Source organism: Octodon degus, unplaced genomic scaffold (assembly GCF_000260255.1).
Source record: "Octodon degus isolate 3935 unplaced genomic scaffold, OctDeg1.0 scaffold00148, whole genome shotgun sequence".
NCBI classification, from domain to species: Eukaryota; Metazoa; Chordata; class Mammalia; order Rodentia; family Octodontidae; genus Octodon; species Octodon degus.
The window spans coordinates 6,584,107-6,602,939 of NW_004524724.1; the positions used below are offsets into that span (position 1 = coordinate 6,584,107).

General features: G+C 45.3%; 1 protein-coding gene across 1 annotated transcript in view; it reads right to left on the bottom strand.

The window, feature by feature from the left end:
* The window catches only part of Col14a1 (collagen type XIV alpha 1 chain), a 174,705-nt gene that overhangs the window by 125,588 nt on the left and 30,284 nt on the right, over window positions 1-18,833 (bottom strand). Inside the window, exons 5-8 of the mRNA XM_004642282.2 lie at window positions 14,691-14,846; window positions 13,787-13,906; window positions 10,715-10,879; window positions 4,696-4,857 (exon numbers count right to left, since the gene is read on the bottom strand). Of these exons, the coding sequence (XP_004642339.1) occupies window positions 4,696-4,857; window positions 10,715-10,879; window positions 13,787-13,906; window positions 14,691-14,846 (603 nt within the window). The remainder of the gene's footprint in view (window positions 1-4,695; window positions 4,858-10,714; window positions 10,880-13,786; window positions 13,907-14,690; window positions 14,847-18,833) is intronic.

Consider the following 18,833-nt stretch of genomic DNA (forward strand, 5'->3'; position numbering starts at 1 on the left):
GAAGGGACTTTAATAACCTTAAGCATGGAAAGCACCTTGGTTTTGAAAGCCAGCATCGGCAGGCAGTGAATCACGTGCTGCACTGTCGACTTTGTAAGTGTGGAGGAGCTGGGATCTGAAGCAGTCTCACTCCGAGGCTCAGAGAAACTTGCTCAGGATTCACCGCTCGGACGCTCAGCCCAGGGCCAAGAGTCCCTCTGCGGGGAAGAGGAATAGTGGGAGCAGAAGACATGAGACAGAAAGTGTCAAGTCCCACTCCGGGACACAATCAGGGTAGAAAATACAAGCCAATAAATTTGACACTGTTCCCTCTGTGGAGATTACCCCCAGTCAGCCGGGGTAGCCTGCGGACCAGCGACAACATGAGAAGCAAGATTTAAAAAATTTCCATGATGAACTTGTTCCCAGGAAGATAGGTCCATTCCTCCTTCTATGTGTAACAAAACCTTCCAATATTGTGCCCAAGACAAGCACGAAGAGACCCTGAAATGAGTAGAACAAGATAGGTGGTGGAGAGAGGACTCGAGAAGTAAGTGGTGAGTCTGCTTTTCTCTTTCTTTATTCATGTATTCCAGACATGGAGATGAAGTATCTGGCAACCTACAAGCACCCACAGATAGACACAAAGGACACCCCAGGAAAGCCTGCTTCTCCCTGGTCCGTAGGCTAGAGGAAGATGTGCTGGTGTCAAGTGCACTGCTCCACACAAACACCACCACAAAAATGTGGGCCACCCCCACGACGGCCGCGGCTGAGTGGGAGCCCACATGAGGCCCCTTCTTGGCTGTGACAGTGGGCCACAACATCCACCCTATCTCTCGCATCAGCCAGGGAGTAAGGAACCCTCCCCTTGGCACCCATGTGTGATCTCGGGGAGACCACATGGAGAGCCCCACCCAGGAGTAACAGGGGCACTCCCCAGACTCCAGAGTGGCATCAGGACACACCTGGTGGAATCGCAAGCCCTTCCCCACGGTCCAACAGCAGAGGGAGGCCACACTCGCTGCAGACTTGGTGGGGCCCTCGGGGACTAGTAAGGAGGGTCTCACTTCTTAGCGGAATGCTATTAGTACAAGGTTACGAAGAGGCCCTCACCTCCTAAGCAACAAAAGGAGACCAAATGAGCAACCCGAGTTCCTACCATCTGGTAAAAATAAGAGCCCCCTCCTCTTCCTCTGACAGAGAAATGTTGGAGAAACCCGGAAAATCAGAAGGTGCAGCCATCTCCAAACACTACCACGTCTAGTTACAACCATGGCAGAAAGAAAAGAAAGAATTAAAACTCTTAGTAAGGAAATAGAAAAGTCTTGCAAAGAATTAAACAGTGTAAAAAAGAACAAAGTGGAAATTCTAGCCTGAAAATTATAGCTAAAAAGAAAAATTTAAACTTAATGAGCTAAGCCGCAGAATTGAGTCGACAGAGAAAAGAATCTCTGACCTTCATGCACAAGGCAGTAGAAGTTGTAAAGAGAGAAAATCTTGACTTCAGGAATTAACAGAGCCTCAGAAATATGTGGAGTTAGCACACAGTATCTAAAAATCCCTATCATCTGAATCTCAGGAGGAGAAAACGCCGACAGAGCTCAGAAGGTCCTTGAGGAAATCGTACCTGAAAGTTCACTCCGAACAAGACAGCCACAGAAATCTACCACAAGTCGTGCCACAGCCAAGCTTCTGGCTGGCTGATGACCCTGGAGCAGGGAGAGAGAAATAATACCTGATCTATGGAAGGAAAGCAGCCCGAGGGACTGCGGGCTTCTCACTGGAAACTACGGCAACACAACAGGACCAAAATGCATACTAGACGTTGGGAAACAGGAGGAAAATGTCCAGGGTCAGGGAGAGAAAAGAAGGAAAAAGGGAAACTAAGCTTTTGTAAGGAAGGAGGGAGAAGGGGGGAGGGCAGGAGAGGGGACTGGGGGGAGAAAAGCAAGACATATCATGTCAGGCACAAGCATCCTATGATGAATGTGACTGGTATGGATAGCTAAACTGCACAAATAAACTTAATTAATTTTTTAAAAATATAATATGAAAGGAAAAAAAGTAACAATATTTTTCAAGGGTTGAGAGAAAAGAACTGTTGTCCAGGTCTCTAGTCCAGCAAGAACACCTTTCAGGAGTGTGGGGGAGATCAAGGCTTACTCAGATGAAGGAGACCAAAGGGAATCTGTTGGCAGCACATCTGTCTTTTTTTTTTTTTTTTTTAAGCACATCTGTCTTTGAAGAAGGACTTGTGAATTTCTCTACCCAGAAGAAAAAAAAGGAATCCCAGATCCTCAGGAAGAAGTGACAGAAGGCATAAAAATAAGTGGAATGCAGTATATTTTACATCTCCCCTTGAGTTTTCTAAATTGTATTTAGTGGCAGAATCAGGAATGAAGATATTTTTGATGTGGCTCTCAGCATCCAGAGAGGAAATTCTGAAGAAATTCTGAAATTCTGTAGCTGTGCTACACCCTGCTGTGAAGGAGTGGAGGGCAGTCTCTCCGCCTCCCTCCCCCGGCAGGAGGAAACAGTGGATGCTGGCAAAGCCTCCCTCGCCACCAAAGGAGCAACAGGACGTCCGTCCGAGCACACGGAACACACATCCCACAGGGCGGTGACGTGCCCAACGCGCTGAGCGTGAGGCGCTTTCCTCTTGTGACGGGGGTGAGCAAGGAGATCATTCTCAACTATTTTATTCCAGCAGGAGAAATCCTAGCAAATGCAGTAAGGTGAGAAAAGGAACTAAAAGTCATTGGGATTAAAAAGGAAGCAATCAATTCGTCTCTGCAGACAGCATGATTTTCTACACTGAAAATCTCCAAAAAAGTTGAAGAATTCTTAGACTAATTAGCAAGATCACAGCATATAAGACTAATGTTTAAAAATCAAATTTATTTATACTTACAAGCAATGAGCATGTGGATGCTAAAATCAAAAAATAACCAAAGTAAGTCAAACAAAATTAAATACTTAGGTATAATTTTAATAAAACTTGATAGGGTTGAAGCACATGATATGCTCAAGTCCCAAAAGCTATTGATGAAAGAAATCAAGGGATAGCTAAATAAATGAAGGCACTTACTGTGTTCATGGGCCGGATTAGTCAACAAAGAAACAATGATTTTATCCTCAAACTGATATTTGGCAATTGATATTTGATAGCTAATTTATTGCTATTCCTATTAAAATCCCAGGAAGATTTTTTTTTTGTAGGATAAAGATTAGAGTCATGTGTAACAGGAATGTGAAGGAACTAAAAGAATAAAATCAATTTTTAAAAAGAATAATCTTGCCACTGGGTGTGGTGGCTCACACCTGTAATCCCAGAATTTGGGAGGCTAAGGCAAGAGGATCGTTGTGAGTTCAAGACCAGCCTGGGCTATAGAGTGAGCTCAAGGCCTGCCTGAACTGCACAGTGAGACCCTGTCTCAAAAGGACAAAAATAAATACATTTCTAATTTTGTGGGAAAACTCAAGTGCTAGACTTAGTAGAGAGGGCTGGTAAATCAGGACTGTACGGTATTAGTGGAGGGTGGACAGGCACACCTATCGGAACAGGCACACTGGAAGTAAAGCCGCATCATTATGCCCAACTGATGCTCGAGACGCTGAAGAGTTCTACTTGAAAGTGGACAGCAGACCTGAAGAGAGATTTTACTAAAGAGACAGGGACATATAGGTGGAAAGTGAGTGTGAAGAGACTCAGCTGCACTAGCTACGAGGCAGATGAGCGCCAAAAGCACAGTGCCGTGTCACCGCACAAGTCTCAGGCTGGCTAAAACAACAATAGCAAGGGCAGCCAGTGCTGGTAGTACGCATCCATAGAACCTGCTCGTTGCTAGCGGGCGTGTGCGCTCCGCAGCCACTCTGGAAGAGGCTGGCAGCTCTGCGATGCAGTAAGCTGATCCTGCAGCTAGGACACGACCCAGAAGGCAAGCTGCCAGGCGATATTCCAGACAGCTGCACACTTCTGCTCACACGAGACCCAATCCGTGAATATTCACGGCAGAGCACACATAGCAGCCACAGCCGGAAAGAATCCAGATGCTGTTCAGTGTGTAGCACTTGAACAAGCTGCGTGGATCCACACTGCGGGCTCTGACCCAGACACAAGCAGCGACTTGAACGAGTCCCCATGGGATCTGCATGAGACGGTGACAGGCTGCAGGATCCCATTTGCGGAATGTTTTTGAAAGTAAAGCAAATTAAGGGCTCGTGGCTGCCAGGGCAGGGCAAGTGGTTCTCAGTAGGACAGAGAGGCCCTGGCTCGCGACTGGACCAGCACCGGGACCCTGCTCGCGAGCGGGAGTGCTGCGGCTCTGCAGGGTGCAGCCCCACGTGCGATTTCTCACAAGCTACATCAACATGCAATGAAATTAAAAGCTTGATCTCAGAAATGATCTCCAGGTCCCACGCTGGAGCAATCCCTGTTGTGCACCCTACAGAGCCTCCAGGAGCTTCCTTTCTGCTCTCATGGCTCAGGTCATGGGGTGAACGGAGCACTAAACAACGCTGCACCGGCGAGCCCAGCACCCGAAGGCTGAGGCAGGACAGTCTGGAGTTCAAGGCCAGCACAGACTACAGACCAAGACCCCGCCTCCAGGAGAAAGAAGTGAGAAAAGAAGGAGAGAGGGCGGGGCCGGGAGCAAGGCACCCTGAGGAGACAGCAAGGCTCTCATTCCAGGACTGCACCTGGCCCCTTGATACCTCGGATCTCCCTGTCCTGCTCCTCCACGCCAGAGCACACCGTCCTCGTCAGGCCGTCCACCACCGTGTGCATCAGGTCGAACTCGGCCACGTTGTACACGTGGCTGCTGTCGGGCTCTGAGGCGATCTCCTGCAGCTCACTCAGGTCCGCGTTCTTCACCCCTGGTGTGGAGGGAGCAGGGAGGATGAGACAGTCAAGTCTCCACCTGTCTCCATGAGCACCAAGTACCTGTCATTCGGCTCTTTGCTTTGACAAACAATGAAACATTTCCATCACAAACACACACGTATGTAAATGCCAGGGTCAGTGGCACCAGCCTGGGGTCCAAGCTACTTGGGAGGTGGAGGCAGGAAGATTGCCTGAGCCCAGAAGTTCAAGGCCAACCTGTGCATCTTAAGGAAACTCCAGATCAAATTAATCAATACACACCTGAAATCACTGGATAAAATGAAAATATATAGCTAAGTCTTGTTGCATAACAGAAGATGATAGATCTGACTCAGGCTGAAAGAAAAGCTAACAGTAACAGTGTCTATTTTTGATAAAATGAAAGCAACTGTGTCTTGATAAATGGCAGTTAGGACATCGTCCTGAGGGTGCCTGAGTCACCCTTGCCTGCCCACTGAAGGCTAGGGCTCCACGGTATGCGTCAGCTACTTTAGAACAACATTTTTCATGTTGTTAGTTTGCTCAATCAGTTTCTGAATTGTTCCTAAGTGATTAGATCCTAATTTTACTCAGGACATTCTCACAGGAAGATGGTTTGAAAACACCCAGCTCCGTCTTGGGACGGAGTATGGAAGTGAGAGCCATCAGCCCAACAGCTTAAACCATCAGCATTTAGCTTTAGATCTCCTTAAGGTTAGTCACACTGAGAGGCACCACTCAAGTGACAATTCTATGTATTTAAAATTATTATTATTATTATTATTATTATTATTATTATTTAGCACTAAGTAAAGGAGAAAGCTCAGGGGAAACTTGTAGCCGAGAACAACTTGCTGTCTAATCACCACTACAATTCAGCAGTGCCAGCAGGAGAGCTGTGGTCCCCTCGCAGGGCCCTGGAGTCCAGAGCCACAGGCCACTCGCAATGCTGAGCACCTGAGACTGGCAAATAACAACGTGGAAGAGCACTTGCTCTGCCCAAGCGTGCCAGTAGGGGTCTTACACATATGACTGCACTTAATCCTCACCTCCCATGCTGTGGGTTTAGCACTGGTTTTTCTGCCATCTACAAATTAATAGACATACAGAGAGTGAATTGGCTCTGGGGGCCAGAGCTGATAGTGGGGTTGCACTGCATCATACAACCTCTCGGGGACTGTTCATAGGCAGGACTATGCTCACCGGTGAAAACTGAGATGGGGAAATGATATGGGCGAAACTTTGTGGGTGTAGATTTCCTGTCTCCAGACACCCCCAAACAAGGAGGACTTCAATAGCAGCCCCACTATTTAGCCACAAGAGGTCATGGAAAGAGGCACTTCAGAAGTAGGGGAGATTCCAGAACTATATTGAATAGGAGTGGTGATAGAGAACATCCTTGTCTTGTACCAGATCTAAGAGTAAAAGATTTCAATTTCTCCCCATTTAGAATTATGTTAGCTGTTGGGTTTTCATAAATGGCTTTTACCAGATTGAAGTAGAGGCCCTCTATTCCAATTTTTTGTAGGACTTTGAACATGTAAGAGTGTCGGACTTTATCAAAAGCCTTTTTTGCATCAATTGAGATGATCATGTGGTTTTTAGTTTTTGCTCTATTGATATAGTGTATTACACTTATAGATTTTCTAATATTGAACCATCCTTGCATCCCTGGGATGAATCCTACTTGGTCATGGTGTATGATCTTCTTGATGATTTGCTGTATTCTATTTGCTAGGATTTTATTGAGGATTTTTGCATCTATGTTCATGAGGGAGATTGGCCTGTAGTTCTCTTTCTTAAGGGGGTGGTGAATGAAGGCAGGAGATAGGAAAAGGAATGTTGTAGGACTGTCCTGCTTCAAGGTTGTATATGGTTAGATTTCTGGACTTATGTGTGAACATAAGAATTATATAATTCTTTATGCCTATTTTTAAAATATATTCTAATTTTTAAATGTTTTTTCATCATATTCTGTAGGGACTTAAAGTTCAACATATCAATACTTGATGAAAAATACCTGTTCCATGTTATGCCTAAGATGTATGATATTCAGACAGATAGTGAGGTTAAGCTTAACAGCCTAGGTTGTATGGTAAGAACAATAAGCTTCTCTTCTGGAGGGTTAACAACCTAAGTTTGCAGACCAAAATTAGAGAAAAAGGAGGGCCACAAGGAAAGCCAACATTTTGGCCCTAGCCTTCCAAGGTCAATTAAGACTCAGGACATATGAGAACTTGTACTGTAACATCATGTAACTCAGTAGTGTCCCAAATTTTCTGATCAAGGAGATTATGGGGCCAAAGAGGAAAGTGATCAATGATGTAGAGTGTGTCTAAGGAGAGTCACATGGAGATAAAACATTCTCTCAGGCTTTCACAGAGAGCACTATGGCCAAGCAATGGCTGTGACTCATCCACATGGCTGACACTGACAAAGGATCTACAATCTGAGGTGCAGGATCTCAGGATAAATCCGGAGGAGATTTCACTGACCTTATCAGACCCAAAAGCTATGACTCTTATTGCATAGGTCCTGCTTTACGTTGGTCTTAACCAACCAGCAGAAAAGTATAAAAACAAAGTATAAGAAGTAAAATCATGGGGCTGGGGAGATGGCTCAGTGGAATAAGCGCTTCCCTGGCAAGTGCAAGGGCCTGAGTTCAATCCCTGGTTCCGCAAAAAAAGAAGTAAAGTCATGCTGTTATGTTGAGCTGTAGGGGACTCAGGTCAACAATTTCTGACACTGCCAGTCAAGTGGAAGACCCAATACTATTATGAACTACTGGACTTTTTTAGAATATTTTGCTGAGTTAATACACTTATAATATTCAAATAACGGAACTAAACAAAAAAGGGGATACAGATGAATGACCATTTTGTATCTGTGTATTCAAAATGGTTAGGATAGATATATAGTTACATTCTCTTAATGAATAGAGGGATTTGTTCTAATAGTGTTTGTAAATAAGATATCATGTCTGCATCTTGTACAGCAAATAACCACTAGGAAGAGAGTATGCAATGTGTTAATTATTAAAACTGTCCTACCAATTTGATTTGAAACTGTCTCATTGCTATTTGTCTCCGAGGAAAATTATGGAAAAAAAAAAAGAAGTAGGGGAGACAAGATGAGGGCAGGGGGCAGTGCTGCTTCTGAGGTGTCCTCGGACCTCAACACATTATCTCCTAACTCTGCACTTTCCATGGCTATAGGACAATAGATGCTAATGAAGGATCAAGCCCAAGTCATATCTGAATGACTTCACTTCAAGCTTTGTTCAGAAAGTCATCCATTCCTTACTTGCAAGAGCAGAGAACACAAGGTAAACACATGAACTAATCCCTGCCTGGGTTAAGTCTTCCGCAGAGATTTCCTGTGTAGGATGAAGGGATAAAGAAAACTTGAAAGGACAGCTTTCTGAGATGTTTTTTGCCTGAAGGACTTCTGAAGTGGGATCCACAATGAATACTTGAATTAATAGAACATTGCGTGTACACTGAGGCTCCAAGCTGGGTGATAATAAAGCTTTTCCTTGTCATGCAGTTGAAATTGACTAGTTTAGACTCATAAGAATATCCAAAAGATATATATATATATATATATATATGGCAAAACATAAAATGATTTTAAAATTTAACACAAAAGAATATCCTAGAAAGAATGACTAACTCCTTTTCTTTCTCTCTCTGTGTCTTTCTCTGTCTCTGTCTCTGTCTCTCTCCTCTTTGAATAAAATAATTTGACTGTTGCAACTGCATGGGAAAGAGAGAAACTTGTTGTGCAAGGATGTTGCTTTGTTTTTGCACCCAGCACCCAACACAATGCCTAGCACACAATCAATAAGCAACTGCTGTGTGAGGAAAGCCTCTTATAACCCACATTTTGAGTGGTAACTCTCAGACTGGGTGACAGAACTTGTCCCTCACAGACAGCTCTGAATCGTGCACTGGTGAACTTCAGGGCAACGAGCGTCAGTCAGGGCAAACACACTCGAACCACTCCCAGGATGGAGTTTCGGATTTATCTCCAACCAGAGTTCCCACGAAGCTTAAGTCATTTTGGTTCTGCCTGCCCAAGCTCTGCAAGGGCTGGTCATTGTGGTCAGTATTCAAGAGGCTGCTTGGGGCCTAGGTCTGCAGCCCTTGCCCGGTCTGTAGTAGAAAAGCATGACTGGGACTTGCTGCCAACGATCAGCGTGAGGTCACAGGATGCACAAGTGAGTGGGGCTCAGCTTTTCCGGGATTCCTGCTGCTTTCTCTTCCTGTCACAGCCGTATTTCTACAGGCTAATGTGTCTCACCTATTTGAACAAAAGCCACATCCTTCTCTGGCATTTTAACTGAACACAAAGGTAATACTGGCCTCTTGAAAATTTTTGATTCATCCAGTCATCCCACAGGCATTTGCGGGATCCTTGTAGCTTGCTATGCACCAGCTTAGGGCCAAGGAGATTGAAGGTGACAGTGTCATTCCCCTGCAGGGACTCCTGCTTTGAAGCAGGAAGGAGGAAAAGGCAGAGTGGAGAGGGATGTTCCCACAGGGCCTGACTGCAATGTAGAAAATAATTTTGCATGCCTGTATCTTGTAATCCCAGCAACTACTTTGTAGGCAACAATAAACAATATATGAACCACTGTTAATTTCTTACTATCCTGTTTTGAAACTCTGTATCATTGCTTTTACTTTTGAAAAATCTTTCTCTCTTAAGTAATTTATTTGTTTATTTCTTTTTTAATGTATTTGATACAGGATCTTGCTATGCAGCTCAGACTCTTAGCGATCCTCCTGTTTTCAGCCTCCCCTGTGCTGGGATTACAGGCATGCGCTGTTCCTTCTCTCTTTAAAATAAAAGTAGAAACTCCAAAAAAAATGGCCAATCAAAAGCTGTGCTGGTGAGATAGGATGCCTAAGCAGAGACGCTTGGAGCCTAGTGCTCTGAGCAACTTAGCAGCTCACAGGAGAAAGCACTCAAATGACCAGTGAGCCTCCGCGCGGGGCAGGTTTGTGGGTACAGATAGGGACGCACTGTTGAAAGCACAGATGCCCAGCCTCTCGCTGGACATTCCAACTGCAAAACTGACGCCAGACCCCAGGGCCTGTGCACGAAGAGCAACAAAAGCATGTAATTGCACCAACAATTGACATCAAGTAAAATAACTACAAATGTAAAACAATGACTGTTCACAACTACTAATTTGAAGCCTGCTTGAGGAATGTGCAGTGGTGTGTTGATTTGCATTTCAGGGTCACTTGGAAATCAGGCTTGATTTTTTCCCTGCTGAGAAAGTTTATTGGTATCTAAATAACAGAAGGCTTCTCTGTGCCAAAGAAAATATAAACATTTTAGAACAGAGTTATACTACATAAATATTTCGTAGGGATTATGAATATATGTCAAATCTGTCCCTTTCCATCAGCATTAGTTTCAATCAGTAATAGTGTATATCTAGACCTCTGATTTCTTTAGACAGTACAGCACCCAGGCTTGCAGGTGCACACCTGTAATCCCATTAACTCAGGAGGCTGAGGCAAGAGGATCACCTCGAGTTCAAGGCCAGTCTGAATTGCGTAACAAGAACCTGCCTCAGAAAACAACAAATAAGTAAATGGTGTTAATTCTTTGAAAATAATCAAATGACCTCTCTCTCTAGAACCAAAAGAGACAGCCAGAAAGTTTCTGTTCCGTATCCCACCAGGAGGTCCCGGGTGGGGGGGAAGCAACACCACAGATGAAGGCATGGATGCTGGGTTCAGATCCCAGAGCTGGGCTACAAGAACCGAGACCCAAAGTGCTCGGGCCCAGACTCACAGGAAGGCCAGGGGGATGTGCGTACTGGGGGGAAAGACCCGGAGGCTGAGGCAGGCGTACCTACGGCGAAGAGCTCGACTCCTGACTCACGGAGCCTTCTCGATGGCGGGATGATGTCATCCTGGGATTTGCCATCTGTGATCAGGATACCAATTTTGGCAACGCCAGTCCTTGACCCCGCTTCTGGCTTAAAGCTGTTTTCAAATATGTAGTTCAATGCAAGACCTAGAAGGAGGCAAGAATAAATATAAGCCAAACATCTCTACAAAAAGCCTTCCTGCGCTGCACCGTGCACTCATGGACCGGAGAAGGGATTCCTTAGGCAGGGACCTGTGCAACTCACGGCAGATCTGCTGAAAAACTAAAGCCCACCAGAATAAAGACAATAAAAAGAATTCAGTATGGCACCACATGGGAAAATATATTCTTTTTTGTTTGGTTTGGGTTTTTTGTCATTGTTGAGACAGGATCTCACTATGCAGTCCAGGCTGGCCTTGAGCTCATTTTGCAGCCCAGAGTAGGCTCCAACTCTCAAGGACCCTCCTTCCTCAGCCTCCCGTGCTTGTATCGCAGGTGTGAGCTACCATGCCTGGCTTGAAAATATATTCTTACTGTTCTCCCTACATTTCTTTTGATCTATGAATGGAAAACGGTTGCTTTACTGCGGGATAATACACTTCGTTTGTTTAAATAATAACAATATACTTTCCATTGTTTTTCTTTTTGTTAGCCCGTGTTTGCAGTCCACGTGGGTGACACTCTCTGGGCAGCTGGCATGCACTTGCAGACGTCTCGTCCCCCACCCCTGGCCTCCACCTTCCTCCACCCTTTCCTTCCTTTCTGTTTGCAGAAGATCCGTCCCTTTTCCCAGCACTTATCTTTCATTTATACTTTGAGTTTTTTGTAAAAGACAAACCAGCTACTGTGGCAGTGGAGCATCTGGTTCATTTCAGGTAACCTGGTGGCCTCAAGGCGCGTGGGTCTCCTAGAGAGGACTCCAGTTTCTCCTTCTTTATGGCAGGGTAGTGCTCCGTGTGTGCGCATCTCCCTTGAGTGTTTCAATTCAAAGACTAAGGGTGACAGTGTGGTGATCTTAGAAAGGCCCAAGGCCACCAAATAATTCAAGGGCCATCTGCTGGACACCAGTTAGGTTCCCAACAGTGGGCTCGGTGATGGGAGTGAAAGATGGCGAAGACCCTCGAGCTACAGCATTCCACTTCCTAACTGGCAGGTTAAGAGGCTCATGCACAGTGAGTAGTCCTAATCCTGTGTCCAAAAATTCTAAACCTTTGTAATTTATGATGGAAAAAAAACCTACTGTCCCAAAATAGTACCATACTTTCAATCTTGTTCATGATGTTTTGAATTTTTTTTTTTTTCCGGAACCAGGGATTGAACTAGAATAAGCCAGGCAAGCGCTTATTCTACTGAGCCATCTCCCTGGCCCCATGATGTTTTGAAGAGCCCAAATCTTTCTCTCTCTCTCTCTCTCTCTCTCTCTCTCTCTCTCTCTCTCTCTCTGATTTACAGTAATAACTGTATTTCTGCCTCTTAACACAATCTCCATCCAGAAATAAGACATGCTGGAATATGAGTACACAACATGTTTTTGTTTTTTGTTTTTCTGTACTTAGGTCAGGGTTTACAGGGTTTCATTATATAGATCAGACTCATAGTGATTCTCCTATTTTCAGCCTCCGAAGCGCTGGGACTACAGGCGTGTGCCACCATGCCCAGTCTCGATCACCACCTCAGCATGCCCCACGGGTGGAGCTGGCACGGCATGCTGGGGATCGAACCCCGGCAGCTGTGCTCTGCTTAAGCAGACACTTTAGTCCGCTGAGCTATCAGGCCGGCCCTCACACACTTGCTTTTAATAAATCTTTTTTATTTACAGGCACACGCCTGTAACTAAAATTCCACTAGATCACTCCTCGGGTTAGTCAGGCAAGGATCAAGTTTTCGGTGCTTTACCTCAAAGTCAGTGACAGCACCTGTCACACTGTCACACAGCTGCAGAAGGCAGAAGCTGGCACTAAGGGTAGAATCTGTAGAACAGGACCAGGGTGTGGCTTAGTTTGCATGCCTGAAGCCCTGGGTTCCTCCCCCATATCAGAAAAAAAGAAAGAAAGAAAGAAAGAAAGAAAGAAAGAAAGAAAGAAAGAAAGAAAGAAAGAAAGAAAGAAAGAAAGAAAGAAAGAAGGAAAGAAAACACTAAAACTATACAAGTTTCTTGTGGCATTATAATGCCAATATTTACAAATCAGCAAGCCAGTGAAGCTCAGGTATCATTGAGATAACTATGATTACAAAGTAGCAGCTGAGAAAATACCTCTTTTACAAATGTCCAGGTATCTAGAGAGAAAGAGTAAAAATAATAGTCAAAATGAGCTGGCAGCAATTAGAAGCTGCTAACGGTAGTTGCCTTATTTCCAGAGACTACTCCTTCTGGCTCAACCAACCTCTTCCTGAGACATTATTTTCATACAATAAAAGAAATAGGATCTTTGAGTTTTAATTTTTAATGCCAGGCTTGGGGAAAGAGTTGCCTAAGAATTCTTGGTGACAGCAGTTCCTAACAGCCAGGTCTTGGAAGCCGGCTGCATGTCCCTCCACAGAGGTGCGGATAAAGGAACGTGCTACGACACACCACAGAGTGCTGCTCGGCCCTAAGGAGGGGTAGGTTTGAGGCTCTTATAGGAAAATGGATCCGCCCTGAGCCCATGCTGTTCAGAGAACTAAATCAGGTACGCAAGCTCAGTACCCCATGGTTTCTCTTGGTGAGAAATCCAAAGCAGAAATAAAGAGGAAATAAAAGATACAGAATAGGAAACAGAGAGACTGGGTTTTGGCAGGAAAAAAAAAAGGAAGGGAACTAGGAGACAGAAGCAAGGAAAATGTAAAAAGTGAGCAACGTTAGGTCTTGGACCAACTTCCTGCGGTGAACACAATTGCTATGTGCTGCAAACGTATACTAATAAAAATTCCAAAATTATTTAAAGAAAAAGGATAAAATGAACACTAGGTGCTACTTTAAGAAATACTTTGTTGATGCTTAAAAAGTAGTGAAATGAAGTAACACACAATTCTGGGCAAGAGAGGCAGCCAAGGCTGTGGACTGAACAAGCCTACCGGTCAGCGTGTTTCCCCCTTTGTACGGAAGGTTTCGCACGGCTTCGATGACTTCGTCTTTTGTGCTGAAGGCATTCAGGTGCCACTCTATCCTGGGGTCACCACTGTACTGCGCAAGACCTGGGCGTAAAGAAAAGAAAGACTGCAGGAATGATCTCAGGGACCACTCTAGAAATTCAAGTGCTTAAAGCCTGCATCCTTGTAGCAATTATTTTCTTTGTCTGGCTATATGAAATTTTTCAAGAAAATTCCTGACATGGATTAAAGGACCCAGCCTGGGTCTCTCTGGGAGGGGAGGGTGTGTGCATATTTTCTGGCCATTTCTAAGTTGGCACTTAATTAGACGTTTGGCATCTGAAAGGAGAAGAGAACTCTGTCCACATATATAAATAAAAGATGTAAATGTTTTTTTGCTGCAGTTTATTTTCAAAGGAATGCTATTCTTTCATGGCTTTTACAACTTCAATCATGAGGCTTTCTATAGTAATGACAAGCTATTTAACTATTTACAATATTGCTCAAAGACACGCAGCTCTCTTTTGGCTTCTTATCTCGTCTAGAATATTTGGCAAAGGAACGATTTCCAGTTTCCCTTTAGTTCCACTTTTGCCTGGATGCAGCTGTGTCTTTTAAAACACTCGAAGAAAAATTCTTAAAGAGGCCGTAACTTGAAGCCTGGCTGCAGCCACTGTCCATTCGCAAGGAATATTCTGGCTTTTGAAGAGGCTAAAAGGCGTTCAGGGCTGGCTGACTGGGGACCTGGCCGGGCTGAGTAGTAAGCAGGACCGCGCGCAGCTGGCCCCAGAGCCCGCGTCCCCATGGCCGCGGGAGGCCTGCTCTCCCGGTGGTCCGGCCGGGTGGGATCCGGCCAAAGCACCCCCGTGGGGCGAGGAGGGACACCCACCGACTCGCGTGTTCCCCGAGCCCACGTTGAAGGCCGTGACCAGGTTCTCCAAGAAGAGCCGCACCAGCCGGAAGTTGAAGCGGCCGATGCTCCAGGACCCGTCCACTAGGATGACCATGTCGGCGATCGCGGGCGTCTGGCAGACGAACTTGGCCTCTGCGGGGAGCGGCACAGGGGTCAGCAGGGGGCCTGGGGGCGAGGGGCAGCCCGGCCCGGCCAGCTGGGGACCCCGGAGCCCTGGGGCAAAGGGGCCCAGACCTTTGCTGCAGTAGGAAGCTTTTGAGGAAGACAAAAATTGAACGACACCAAGAATGTCCTCCACATTCCATTTTTAAAATATTGTAGCTATGCAACAATGAGATTTTTGTCCCTGAAGATCATTCTGGTAATATTTTGCTTTTTTTGATTAATTCATTAGAATGCTAGACAGTGAAGCCGGGTGTAATGGCACACACCCACTGTAGTCCTTGCACTCGGGAGGCTGAGGCAGGAGGATCGCCCCTGCGGGTTGGACAATGGTCCAGAAGAGAATGCACACTGGCACTGCCAGGGCTTTTCCATCAGAGGAGAACTCCGGCTGCCCGTGAGGATGTGAGAAAAAGGAGCGTCAGCAGCTGCGCCTTCCGCGCAGAGGGAGCCGCCCTCGGGAGGGAGGGGAGGTCTGAGCTAGATTTAGTGCGAACTGTCATTTCTGTTCACACGGAGCCCAGATACCGGCACCTCCTCTCTGTCTCTCCGGGTCTCTCTCACTCCATCACTCACTCGTAAAAAACGTTTATCACTCACAGTTCTGGAGGCATCCAAGTTCAAAGCACCTGCACCTGTGGGTCTCGCAAGCCCGCTGATAATGCAACGTGACTGATTGATTGATTGATTGATTTGGGCTTTTTGAGACAGGTCTCCCTATGTAGTTCAGGCTGGCCTTTGAGTTCACTTTGTAGCCCAGGCTGGTCTCGAACTTACAGCAATCCTGCCTCAACCTCCCGAGTGCTGGGATTACAGGTTGGTGACCAGGCCCAGCCACTGGAACATTCTTAAAATGTTCTATAAATCCTGCCTTTAGTAGCATTGCTTCATAATCTAGTTAATGCTTTTAAGGAAATCCTTAACTTTGCCCTGCATTTTCATATTACACCATAAAATGTCTGTCTGCATGTGTGTATGTGTGTACATATGCATGTGCATATCGGTTATGTATATGTGTGCACTTACATGTGAATGCATGTAAGCATTGCCACATGTGCGTATGTGTGTGCACGTGTAGTGTTCATGCATGTATTTCTCTTTTGTTTCAACCTTCTGGCAGTCCAAGGAAATCTCTGATTAACTTGTTTTCTAACATTAAAACATTTTGAACATAACTTTGTGTTGAAACTCAAGTTTAGAAGTGCTCATAAACAAAAAGAAAAAAATTTTAACCTGAAAAAATGTTTTAACCTGAAGCAATCCAGCTGAGCGCCCACAGGCAGCACAGGCAGCTGAACCTAGGCATCTGCACCCGCCGCGCCACCCTTGCTTTTGGGGTCCTGACTCCTCCCAGACCCGGGCCACGTGGAGCCCAGGTCCCTTACCAGATGGAGTGGACCGAGCCTGCAGTGAGGGGCTGTGCTGTCGCTGTGGTGCTCAGAGGCACAGCCTGTGCAAAGTTCACAGCTACATTTTTGGCACTGAATTCCCTGCTTTAGTAGAAGAAAGTCGTGGGCTTAGTGTTAGGGATCAGCCGCACTGTAACAATCCAAGAAACTCCTAAGACGGAAGAATGCCACAGTCGTGGGATAGATGTTAATTTGTTTTCTGGACATAAAGAGGGAAAACTGAATTTGATGACACTTGAGAGCCCCTTTCTCTCTGTCCCAGGAAAGCTCTCTAGGGAAGAGTGGTTTTCTTTCTCTTGCTAAACTGCTGGAAATATTATTTCACTGTTTAAATTATCTGGAAATACAGAAAAGTTCTTAGAAAGGCAACACATTCTGATTATTTAGGGGAGAAAAGAAACTGATATTTTCTGTTTTAAAAATCACTTCCAATAAAAATGTTCTGGTCATTTAGCATGTTCAAATCACATCGGACTCAGAAATATAAACTTTCTCTAGTCTCCAAGACACAAAATTACTTGGCCACAAATAGATTGATAACTGTCATGACACTAAACAGTTAAAAGTTGTTGATCAAAAAGTACTTTTAAAAAATTAAAAAGACAAGTTGGAATTGGGAGAAGGCATGCTCACTGTGCAGGACCAAGAAAGAATTAAGAACCAAGGTTTCCAGCGAATCGGAACAGTGAGCAGGAAGGGACCGTTCATCAGCGGCGGGGACAGAGATGTCCAGCTGCCTTAGTCACCAAAGTCACCAGAACCAAGGTCACAATGGCACACAATTTGTGTTCATTCAACTGGAAAAATTAATCACCTTAATGGCATTTAAAATTGCTCCAAAGATGATGAAATACATAGGCATATACCTAGCAAAACGTGGATAGAACCACTGTGCTGAAAATTACAAAATTAATAAAAGAAACCAACAGTGTTAAATGGAGAAATTTGCTGTGTTCCTGAATTGGAAGACTCAGCAGAGTGAAGATGTTGATTATCCCTAAATTGAGCTGTTCAGTTAGTGCTTCCCTTACCCAAGTTCCACAAAGGGTTTTAAGACATAAACAGATTTATCCTAAAATCTGGACTAAAGTGTACAGCTCTTAGAATAACTAAAACAATCTCCTAGCTGGCATTAAGCCTATTACAGAGCTTCAGCCACAAAGAGAGTGGTCATTGGAAAGGAGAGACCCGTTTGTCAATGGAGAAAACATGAGATGCAAAAACAGACACACCAATGGGCTAGACTGACCCTAGACAAACACATGGAAGCCGGAGAAACAGCACCACAAACAACCACAGTACAAAGCAGCCTTGACCCAAACCTCACACTTTACCCCAGAATTATTCCAAAAGGAATCAGGAACTTAAATGGAAAACTTATTACAAAACTCGTAGGAAAATGCTTTAGAATTTAGCTGTGGCAAAGAGTTCTTTGAGTCCAAAGCACAACAGGGCAGCCCACAGAGGAAACACTGATAAACAGAGCTCAGCCAAATGAAATATTTTTGTTCTTCGAAAGCTCATCAGAAGAGGCAGCACAGAAGTCCAGGAGAACACCATGAACACAGCGCTACCTGGCGTGGCGCAATATTTGGTGGGGTGAAAACTAACTCACAGAGGATTAAATGTAGCATGATGTGTGTGTGTGTGTGTGTGTGTGTGTGTGTGTGTGTGTGTGGCCCAGGCTGGCCTTGAACTCACAGTGATCCTCCTGACTCAGCCTCTCTGGTGTTTGGATGATAGGCATCCGCCACCTAGCATGGTGATATCTTTTTTATAGAGGTAAAGCCAACTGATAAAAAATATTGTCTTTTTAAAATACATAGAGATGCAACAGACCCAGGGAGAGAGGATGCGGACAGGAGGCCTGAGAGACACCCAGGTGACAGGGCCCTGGGAGAGCGTCAGGCTCTGCCACAGCGGCTATGGGAGGCAGCACGTGGTCAGACACAGGCAGCACGCAAGGCCTGAGGTTTTGGAAGGAACAGGGGTAGGATTACTATCTGGGAGCCACACAAATGACCAATTAAAAGAAAAGGAAAGTAATCCTACCTGGCTGGCGTCAAAGACTGTGCCGAGAAGTAACTTCAGTGCTTACGTCATGATGTGCAAGCACTGCGCAGCTTTTACCAAGCTCTAACTCAACATATTTTACTTGAAACTAAGACTCACACCTTCTCATATAAAGAGTGGTGTCACTGGCCCGCAAGGTCTGCCCGGAGGGCGCCCACCTTCTTTGAGCGCGTTCCTGAGGCTGGTGGCGCCGAGGGGTGGGGCGGTCTCGTCGTTGCTGGTGAGCCTGCGGTGCGCGAGTGGGACCACGGCCTTAAAGATTAGCCACAATGGCTGAAAACGGTGATAATGAAAAAATGGCTGCACTGGAGGCCAAAATCTGTCATCAAATTGAGTATTATTTTGGAGACTTCAATTTGCCACGGGACAAATTTTTAAAGGAACAGATCAAATTGGATGAAGGCTGGGTACCCTTGGAAATAATGATAAAATTCAACAGGCTCAACCACCTAACAACAGACTTTAATGTAATAGT